The 10357-nt window shown below is 41.0% G+C and overlaps 1 protein-coding gene across 14 annotated transcripts in view; it reads left to right on the plus strand.

Moving 5' to 3' along the window:
• The window catches only part of ATG7 (autophagy related 7), a 316197-nt gene that overhangs the window by 216920 nt on the left and 88920 nt on the right, over nt 1-10357 (plus strand). For 12 of the 14 annotated variants that reach the window (XM_025215165.1, XM_025215166.1, XM_025215164.1 and 9 more), the window contains one exon: nt 9310-9447. The exons of the other annotated variants lie outside the window; for them this stretch is intronic. In XM_025215165.1, coding sequence (XP_025070950.1) covers nt 9310-9432 — 123 coding nt within the window. In that variant the 3' untranslated portion in view covers nt 9433-9447. Of the gene's footprint in view, nt 1-9309; nt 9448-10357 lie in introns of those variants that run through there. 14 annotated transcript variants of the gene reach the window in all.

Genomic DNA, 10357 nt, shown 5'->3' on the forward strand with positions numbered 1-10357 from the left:
AGAACCAATGTAACCAAGAGATTTATTTATGTTTGATTATTTGTTTGATTATGTACACAAGAGAAAAATTGTAGGGTGGAAAGAACAGAGAAGCTCTGATCAACATTAATTGTAATGCTGTTGAGAAGCTACCACCTAAGGTCCATAGAAAGGCACCTTACTCATGGTTAGGATTGCACTTATCACCACATCTCATGCACTATGTCCACACATTTTGCCATCTAGAACAGTGGGGACCAACCTTTTCGGGAAGCATATAACAAATTAGCCCCATGCACTTTGCAAGTGGCACTCCAATCCTCTTCCCCTGCCTGATCTGCTGTTCTGCTTTCTGCTCCCTATTACCTGATCTGTTGCTGTGCTACTTATCTCCTCCCCACTCTGCTGCGTGCCCCACACACAGGCTGTCCAACCCACTTGTGGCACAGGGTTGTATGGCATACAGCCCTGCAGATAGCTGTTCCCTTTCCACTCCACTTGGATGGGCAGAAAAATTTTGCTCAGGGATGTGTGGATTAGATTGCTTAACCCCTTTGGAGGGGTAGAGAACCTCTAGCTGGGTGACTTTTTTCCCCCAGTAAATGCCTTTACAAAAGAGAATGCCTACTGTATTGCTTACAACTGGGTTGCTCTGGCTTAGTATATTATCTGTATGAGTTAGTTCATAAGATGCCACACTACCATGCCTGTTTTCAGAGTGGGAAAGATCGCCTCCTTTGTAATTTTATTTGCTCCTGTGCACATCCTGTGTTCCAGCTTCAATCCAAGCACATTAACTTTTCTTTTCTTACTGTATAACACAGTACCAAGTACCAAGATTTGTTGCTTTAGTTTGATGGTATTGAACTTTTCAAGGGTTACACAATCTTTTCTCATAATTGTTTTACTTCAGTCATCTAGAAAATGAGATGATTGGTTCCTGTCCTCTTATCTTCTAGTATGCTTTATTTCTCCTGGCAGATACTTATCCTGGCATTTTATTGTTTTTAAATCCTACCAATAATGCTCCCATTCACTATTATTTCCAACCTTTCTAAAGCTTGCCTTCTCATTAGTTTATTACCATATTTACTTGAATAGAAGACAACCTTGATTATAAGACAACTCCCCAATAATTAGATTTTATAAATGTAACATGTATAAATTTGTTATAATTTTCCAGGTATAGAATCTAATTATTGGAGGTTTGCCTTGAATTTGTCCCCCTCCCACTGCTCTAGCAGGGAAAATAAAATTGGGGGATCTGGTAGCTCCTTTGCTCTCTGCTTCCCCCCCTCCCTTTTTCCCCGGCAGCCTCTTCCCCCTCTCCTTACTGGCAGACCCTTCCATGGGCACAGAACTGAGGAGCAAATTTGAAAACAATACCCTCAAAATTAAAGATATAGCAATTTGCATGTAGTACCCATACGCTTAGTTCATCCAGAATTGATGCATGTTATGTTTTTTTGAAACTGCTGTAGGTTTTAGGACACACACTCCATAAATACACTTCTGAGCAACACTTTTGCACCTACTAATATGTAGTACAAGCTATATATATTTTTTGCAAGTGTGTGTGTGTGTGTGTGTGTGTATATACACACACAAGCGCGCACACAAACACACACCTGTACCTTTACCAACCTGTCTTGTGACCAGTATGGCTCACTTGACAGTCCAAAATGTGCCTTTGTAGTTTTTGCACCTTTTACATTTTCATTCCTGTTACAATAACCACACTGCACAGCCATGTACTCACACTCCTGCATGCCTGCACTCCTGCATGTCCGTGACCTTCACTTTTACCCACCAAAATTATGCAAAGGACTGCCTCAGTGCCCTCCCCTTCCCTTCACACCTCTCCCAACTCCCCCGCCTGTTTCCTCAGTCCTTTCACTCATCATTGTATATCTTAGATAGATTAGTGCAGCCCATCTAAATTTGTGGTAGGTTCCCATCAGCATCACTTTTCAGCCTTTTGGGTAAGATCAAGTGAAACAGGGTCATCTGAATCCTAAGGCCTGTGGGCCAGGGGCTTCCATGTAGTTCCTGGATTTGGGGAGCATCTGAAGCCTCAGACCGATGGGTCTGGGAGGGAGGATACTTGCTCAATGGTAGAGCCACACAGACTTGGCAACCGAGTTCTGCTCAGTTGAATTTTAGAACTCTACTATTGGGCTTTGCACAACTGAATCTGGAACTGATTTGGCCCTTGAAACGAAATATTAAAAAAAAAGAGTGTTTGCCCAATGCGGGCCATGTGTTTTATAGTCATGCTCAGTGTTGGCTGCATTCAATCAACCTCATAGTTGGTTTTCATTGTGGAGTACATGCTGCTTTTGGCAGCAGTTTAATGATAGACCATGTATTTAATGACATTCCCTTGTATGCGATTTCCCCCCACGCCAGTTGGGGACCGGGGGGGTGGATAGGAGAGGATGGACTTTGTCCTGTGTTTGAATAAATATGGTATATGCCGTTCCATTTTGATGTCCCAATTTACAGTATTTACTTGAATCCAAGATGAGGTTTTTTTCCCCCACAGCAGCCTGCTTCCCCTCTGCACTTCTGCTCCCCGCCCCTTCCGAAAGTCAGGTGAAGTTGACTCCAGCTTGGACTGGGTTCCCTCAGAGCACATGAAAACTGTCACCTGCCAAGCCAGTCAGCAGTGCCGACGCTGCTGCATGGCTCAGCAAGGGCTGAGCTTCCACTTGCTGTGCTCAGGGCAGGAATAGAGCCAGAGCACTGTCTAACAATAAGCGGAAGAGGGGAAGGAGCTGGGGGGGGTGGGGCCATAGGTGATGCATGGGGGGATACAGGGGACAGGCACCTTCCAGAATTCTGGCAGGACATGGAGCACAGGGCTGGCCAGAGCCCAGGCCCAGCACCAGCAGGGGCAATGGCTGTACAATTCCTGCACTGACAGCAGTCTGGAGGGTCTGGAGCAATCGCCCGACAGCAGCAGGGATGGGAGTGGCAGGGATGGCAATGTAATTATGCCCCCCCACTGTCAGCACTTGCACATTGTCTATCGGGGAAGCAGAGGCTGTGGGGAGTTGGGGGCAGGGAGACTGCAGAGAAAAGAATTGTGTGCAACCCCCAGGGCTGAGAGATTGTGGCAGCTGCATCTCCCACCCTGGGGCCTCTGTACACCCATGAGCCTGGGAGATTGCAGCCATGCCTAATGTCTGCCAGTATTACTTTAAAGCTATATACCATCATTCTTATTTTGAGAATTACATACACATATACATAAGATTTTCATGTCCTGCAGAATATGGTTGGACCTGCGGGTTTTTTTCTCTCCAAAGGTTTCCTTTTCAACTTCCAGTTCTACAAAGCTCGTTCAGGTATTTCATGATAAACTCTGAAATTTTTTTCTAGATAACAGAAATTGGCTAAGAACAGTTTATTTTTGAGCAAGGGACTGAGCTGCCTGGTACACCTACATACTGTATAATACTACAACACCTCTCACTTCTTTCATAGTTTGTTGTTATTTTGGCAATGTTTTTTGAGCCAATTTCCAGAAAACTATTGAATCTTTTCCTTTACCACTCCTATTCTTATGCATTAAAGTTGTTCAAGTATTTAAACATAGTACTTTATGAATCCTTTCATTTTTACCATTTACTTTAGCAATGGAAATGCACTACATAAACAGTCAATCTGGTCCAAACTCTAAATTTGTTGTTTAATGCAGCAGAATTAATCACTTCAGTGTTTTCTTCAGAAACACCAATACTTCCAAATTAAGTTCAAATGTTGTTTTTCTCCAGTTATTTCAGATGTGAGATGGAATGCATCATGTTGTAGAGATGCAAATACAGACAATTGATATTTCCAGTGATTTATCCATTTTAACTTGCCCTTAAAATCAGTTTTCAGTAGTACAAAGTATGGAATGACCTTCAGTTCTTCTTGTAAAGACATGCGTCTTTCTGTTATTATATTCTAGTTAAACAATAAAAAATTCCCCATACTTGCTTTTCTTTGGCAACTGTAGGGGGTTAATTATCAATTTCATCTCTAATTATCTGAGCCCACCCAAATAGCGTGTCTCTGTCAATTAACCCTCCAAAAGGTGGAGTGGTTCTTTGCCCGATGCGTATCTAATCACCGTGTGTATTAAATAAATAACTAAGAGAATTGCTAAAGGGATACGAATAAAACGATTTATTAAATTGCAACAAACAACAGGTAAGTAAACAACACATACACACCCAGTTCCCATAATTACCCTTACCAATACAACAATATAATATTTACTCAAGGATGGGGTAGACTTTATTGAGGGAGAGGGGACACTTTATTAGGCTTGTGTCCCTGCCTCTGGTCTTTCAAGTGTTGTCTGCTCCTCAGGCAACTGCTCAATAGGGCTTACCTTCCTCTCACAAACAAGGAGGAGTAACCCACAACTGGGACAAGAGTGAGGGAGAAAAGGAATCGGTGATGCTTACAATGGGAAGTAGAGGGCTGCTGCTTTATGTGATGCACACACACGGAGGGAAAGAAACCCAGGAAGCCAACCCTATCTACCTCCAGCAAAGGTTCACTGCAGTGGAGAGAGGAGATCAATGGAGCCTCACAGGTCATTGAAATCTAGCACGGCGTGCCTCCACAGTGCACCGGCCAAAGAAACCAGTCACTGTATCCTAACTTGCTCCAGTCTCTCACCCTAGCAACACAACCACCAATTCCCTCACCAAACACCTTCCTCCAATCTCTCAGAACCTCTCCACACAGACCTCTCAATCAAGCTCTCAGTCCAGCCACACCACCCACGGTCTCACACACACACACGTGCCTCAGACACGCGCTTCACACTCACCCAGACCTCTGCCCTCTCAGGGTCACGTAAAGGGCTTCTGCACACAGCTCTACAGAGCTCTGCTCACAGCACTTGGGTGTGCGCACAGCACCCTATTCCAGGGCCTCTGCAAGTGGCTTACATCATTCTGCAGAGGGTGGGTCAGGTAGAGGTCATCTGCTGACCTTCTTAACATAGAACTATATGAACCCTGATCTCCATCATTACACTACCTCTGATCAGGCATAGATTAAAATTCAATTTTGGAAATATGCTCCTGCTAAACAGCATTGTTTATTCATTATCCCAGCTAAGGCAGTTTGTTTCTGAAGTATTATTCTAATGTGTATTTGCTTTTATGTCCAATAATTTTATAGACTTGATAATTAAATATGAAAAGCTACATTAAAATTGCTACCTTACTTGAACTGATAAAAGAAAAGGAAATTGACTTTTGTTTTGTTCTTAACCTACCGTTTTCTGTCCAAATACAATCACTTCTAGATTCCTGAAGATAAATTGCAGGAACTTTCTTAAATATATTTATGGCCTAGAACTGAATATATATGTTCAAATAGCCAGTATAAATATGTTATAAAATATAATTCCATCTTCGCTTACAGTCTAAATGTTGACTTCAGACTTGTGTTTGCCTCTTGAAAGTTGGGGGCTAGGTAAACAGTACACGGAAGTGGAAAGAAAGAAATCCCAATGGAAATTTAATTTCAAAACATATTTTATAAACCTCTAGAGAGAGTGAAATAGAGATAAGGATGTTTAAATGACCAGTTGCATATGGACAAAGGGTATCTTTCATTGTTATGTCTGGTGAAAAGGAAAGCCAAATGTTGCATGGTTGTTTTTAATTGTTGTGTGTGTATGTTTTGTTCCAGTTTTCTCTTAACTTGGAAACCTATCCAGACTGGGATAAAGTCTGACTTGTACTTGATTTTTCTTTTTTTTTTTTAATCATTAAGAAAACACATTGCTGCTCTATTCCCTAGGGATAAAATTAGCCCCTTTGCAGAAAGGCAGTACAAGACCATTTTGCTAGTCAAGTTCCACCTAATCCCCTGAATTTAACCATATGGCAATGAATGTTGTTACTCTGTTAATGACATGACATTTCATAATGTTAAAAATACATAAGTTGGTTTGGAATTGTCAGCAAAATGTAGAGTAAATAACTGATTGAACAATCTGCCTGACAACAGGTATTAAGTTCTAAAATATGAATGTCTAATGTCATAAGACATGTCCATTCAGCGTTGTAATGGAAGGAAATAAATTAGCTCTTAGGCATCATGTGTCTTGCAATTATTTCATTATCATTTCATAAAAATATAGTAGACCCTACCAAAGATGCGTACCACATCTACTGTAATTCCCTAGTAAATTATATTTACAAGATTTATCTTCAAGATCTGGGGGGTTTTGATGCTTGAAGAACTTTTATGGAAAATTCCATTTGTTTTTTTTAATGATTGTGCCATTTGTCTTTCTTACCCAAAAATAACTGTTAATTCCTTAGTGACATTTATGCCTCATTGAAATAAATGGCAAAAAAACCCTTTGACTCTTATTAGGGCCAGGATTTCACCCACACTGGGAGAAAGCAGAGAGAAGCAGCAGCCTTGGGAGCTCTCCCCTTCTTGCAGGAAGAAGTTGTGGAAGCATCTAGGCTGTATAGTTAAGGGTGATTTTTTTTTTTTTCATTTTAAATAGTTATGTCAGGAAAAAAAATAATTTTTAGTATTTCAATATGTTAAGAAAATGGAATATTAGCTATAATAAAAAAAATACTTCAGAAGCGCTAATGACTCTCTTTCCTTTGGAATGGTTTTGATCTCTCACTAATCAGGCTAGCCTTTCTTCTGCAGTTTTCTTTTCTGTCAGCTACTCCTGGTTATATCTCTCTTCTCTGATTTCACAGCCTTGCAGTCTGCTTTATTTACTTATCGAGTCTTATGCAGATCTTAACTCAAGCTGTGCCTGCTTCTTTCTCAGACCTAAAGAAGGATGCCTTGTATTTGAAAGCTCACCTAAATCTATCCCAGCAATACACTTAGTTCAATAAAAGATATCACCCACAAAAATCCTTACCTCTTTCATAATTTACTCATATTCATTTAATTGTCTATCAGTAGATATATTCAGAAGTTCAGGGGAGTTAAAATGCCAACTATGAAACATTACATTTTAATTGCTTTCTGACCCTCAGATTTGCAGGTAGCTCATTTTAATTATGTAAATACCTTTAGCACTTTTTGCCCTCTTGATAAACTGTGTTGTCATTTATTAATGAATTATTACAGTGGCAGCTAAATATTGGGTCCTTTGGTATTAGGCATTGACCAAGTAGATTATGAAGAGCCCATGTAATTAAAGGCTGGTAGCTGAAGTGAGCAAGAGGTGGGAGAAAATAAGTATTAACTTATGTTATTTCAGAAATGGGAATTGAATGTTAATTCTTATCCTTAGAAAAGGGGAAAATTCAACTGGTATTTAAGTTATAATAAGGAATCAGTGATGTCTCTTCTAGTGTCTCTAGGTGATGTGTCTGCATCAGAGTTAAAACAGCAATCACAGGGAGGGGAGTTGATGCAAAGATTTTTTTGTCTTCTAAATATTTTGCTTTTCATTTTTTAGTAAATGAATGCAATCAGCAATTTTTTTTCTTTCTATCGTTCAATTCCATCAGAGTGTATGCACCTCCACAACCATCAGGAAAAGTTCAAAGTGTATTGGTGAATTAGTTTGCTGTTTTGTTTTTAAAAAATCATTTAACCAGAAAAGTCAGCTTTCTAAATTTGTATCAGTAAAACTGAAAACTTTATCTGATTCAGATCTCTGCACCTCTTGATGAATCACCTCAGACCAGTGATTCATCTAGCCCAGTATTCTGCCTCTGGCAGTGGCAAGTAATAGACACTTTAGAGCAGGGATGGGCAAAGTCTGGCCCATGGGCCAGATCTGGTTGGCTGGGGACTCCATTTCCCAGCCACCCCTGCCCGCATGGCTTATGCCAGTGATCAGGGTAGTAGAATTTCTGGATTATTGGTGAAAAGCTAAACTATTGTCATCATATTTCTCATCATTACTTAGACAATGTTTGAATCTAATTTCAATCTCTGGCAAATGAGTATTTATTCATAGAAAAATACTGGAAGTTCTTAAAATTACAGAGATATTGCTTTGTTAGCCAAATTTTCCGTGGCTAAACAGTGACAGAAGTTGCTAGTTCATCTGAGTTTAATGTGCTATTTTTCTGATGAAAACAACTGTTCTCTCTGAGCTCAGATCATCAAAATCACTTCAACTAGTTTTGTGTTAAATCTTTAATTGTTCTTTCCAGAGATGGAACATGAATGTGTGTCTTTATGATCAGGTGGCAGGTCTCTCTAAATTTAGTTGCCCTGAAATTTTATAATGAAATAAAATTATAATTCATCATATTAAAATATTCTGCTAAAATTTTTACTACAGAAATGAAAATACGAAATATGTTCTTCCTGGAAACAGGGAACCCAGGTACTGGATAATTATATCTGATAAGAACATAGGAAGTGCCATACCAAGTCAGACCAGTGATTCATCTAGCCCAGTATCCTGCCTCTGGCAGTGGCAAGTAATAGACACTTTAGAGCAGGGATGGGCAAAGTCTGGCCCATGGGCCAGATCTGGTTGGCTGGGGACTCTGCATGGCTTGTGCCGGTCTCCATAGGGACCTCAGCTTTACATGCACAGGAACGTTCAGGCTGAGGTTGCCATGGAGACCAGCCTTAGCCCCACTGGAAGCGTGCACAACAGAGCAGTGTAGGGGGCTGCTCTGGAGCCTCTGGTAACTTGGGATGGGGGCAGCTTGCTCCAGAGCCAGGGCAGAGGCACGATCAGTAGCCTGCCCACTCTGGGCAGGGGTATGCAAATGGAGGATCACAGTTCTGCCCCAACTCCAGACCAGGCTGTCACTGCTGCAAGGAGCCAGGGCAGAGCCACAATCCCCTGCTTGCTTACCCCTGCCCAGAGCATGCAGGCTACGGATCACGGCTCTGCCCTGGCTCTGGAGCAAGCTGCCCCCATCCCAAGTTCCCAGAGGCTCTGGAGCAGCCCCCTGAATTACTAATGAATTATACTTCTGGTGCAGCAGAGGCTGGTCTCCATGGCAACCCCAGCCTGAGCTTTCCCGTTCAGGTGAAACTGAGGTCTCCATGGAGACCAGCACAATCCATGCAGGCAGGGGCGGCTGGGAAATGGAGTCTGGCTGCCAGCCAGATCTGTCATCTTGCCTGCCCTTGCTTTAGAGGAAGAGCATATGTTGATGGCATGCCTAGTGTAATCCATCCTCTGTTATACCCTTCCCAGCATTAGCCATCATTGATTTATGGATGTCAGAGGATGCATTCCTGACTGTCCTATTTAATGGCTATCATTGGACATGAATTGGATAGTGTGTATATTTTAGAGTCTGTTCCCAAACATATAATTAATTTCAAGATTTTGTATTGCTTTATCTAATTTAGCCTAAACTAAAAACTGCTGCTGATTTCCTCACAATGGGTGATGAAAATAGGAAAGATCTAGGACATCAAGTCTTTGAAGAGGGACTAAAACCTTCTGTGCTACTGAAAAGCAAGTTTTATTGAGAGAGACATTGGACAAGCTTTCCATCACAATGTGCCTTTCCTCAGGTCTGTGTAATTTAACTTGTGAATCTTGATCCAGAACTTACTGAAATGAAAAGAAAGTCTGCAGTGAGCTTTGAATCATGTCCTTCATGTTTTAGTGCTAACACAGCACCTCCTCTGAGCTGTTTTTTTCCTATGTTCTGGTATTCAGTTTTTTTAATTTGATTTTTTTTCTTGCTTTATTTTGCATTGACAGATTTTAATAACTAATTTTTTTCTCTGTCTCACCCCATACCTTCTCTGTCCCACCTAATTTTCATTTTCTTACTTGCTGTCATCCAGAACTATCCCTGTAAAGCAGCCTACCATATTGCTATCTTCTGTCAGTTTTGGCATCTCTAGCCTTCCTTGAGCAAACTGTTGTCAGTCAGTCTATACTTTCCCAGTACGTCAACATTAGGCATTTGCACTAGGGCAGCCACACCAGTATAAATACACCTGTGGCAATAACCTCTGCATTCCTAAATCCTTAGTTTTATAAGCCTGGCAGAAGAGATTGGTCTCGAGAAAAAAGAGGAGTGGCGATTGTTAGCTTACGTATATGCACAAGCAGCAGCATTTCTGTAGCTATAAAACCTCAGAAGATTTCCTTTGATTTCTTGAGAAAGTTGGTCATAATCCCCAATCTAAAAGGCTTACGTCTCAAAGCTGCAAAGACTTGTTCACCTAGAGTCATTTCAGGAGAGACCAGTGTCTCAAAGTGGTGCTGGAGACTGTGCTTCAGAAACTTAGTGTTAGCAAAATGAAATGTGTTATGTAATTTGCAGAAGGTTTCTGATGTGGAGAATAATCATCTGGTGTAAAGCCTTTAAAACTGATTCTCTACTTGTACTTAACTGTTCCAGTGTTTGTATGAAATACAAGTGGAAAGAAAGTCACAAGG

The sequence above is a fragment of the Alligator sinensis genome, unplaced genomic scaffold (genome assembly GCF_000455745.1).
Source record: "Alligator sinensis unplaced genomic scaffold, ASM45574v1 scaffold1224_1, whole genome shotgun sequence".
NCBI classification, from domain to species: domain Eukaryota; kingdom Metazoa; phylum Chordata; order Crocodylia; family Alligatoridae; genus Alligator; species Alligator sinensis.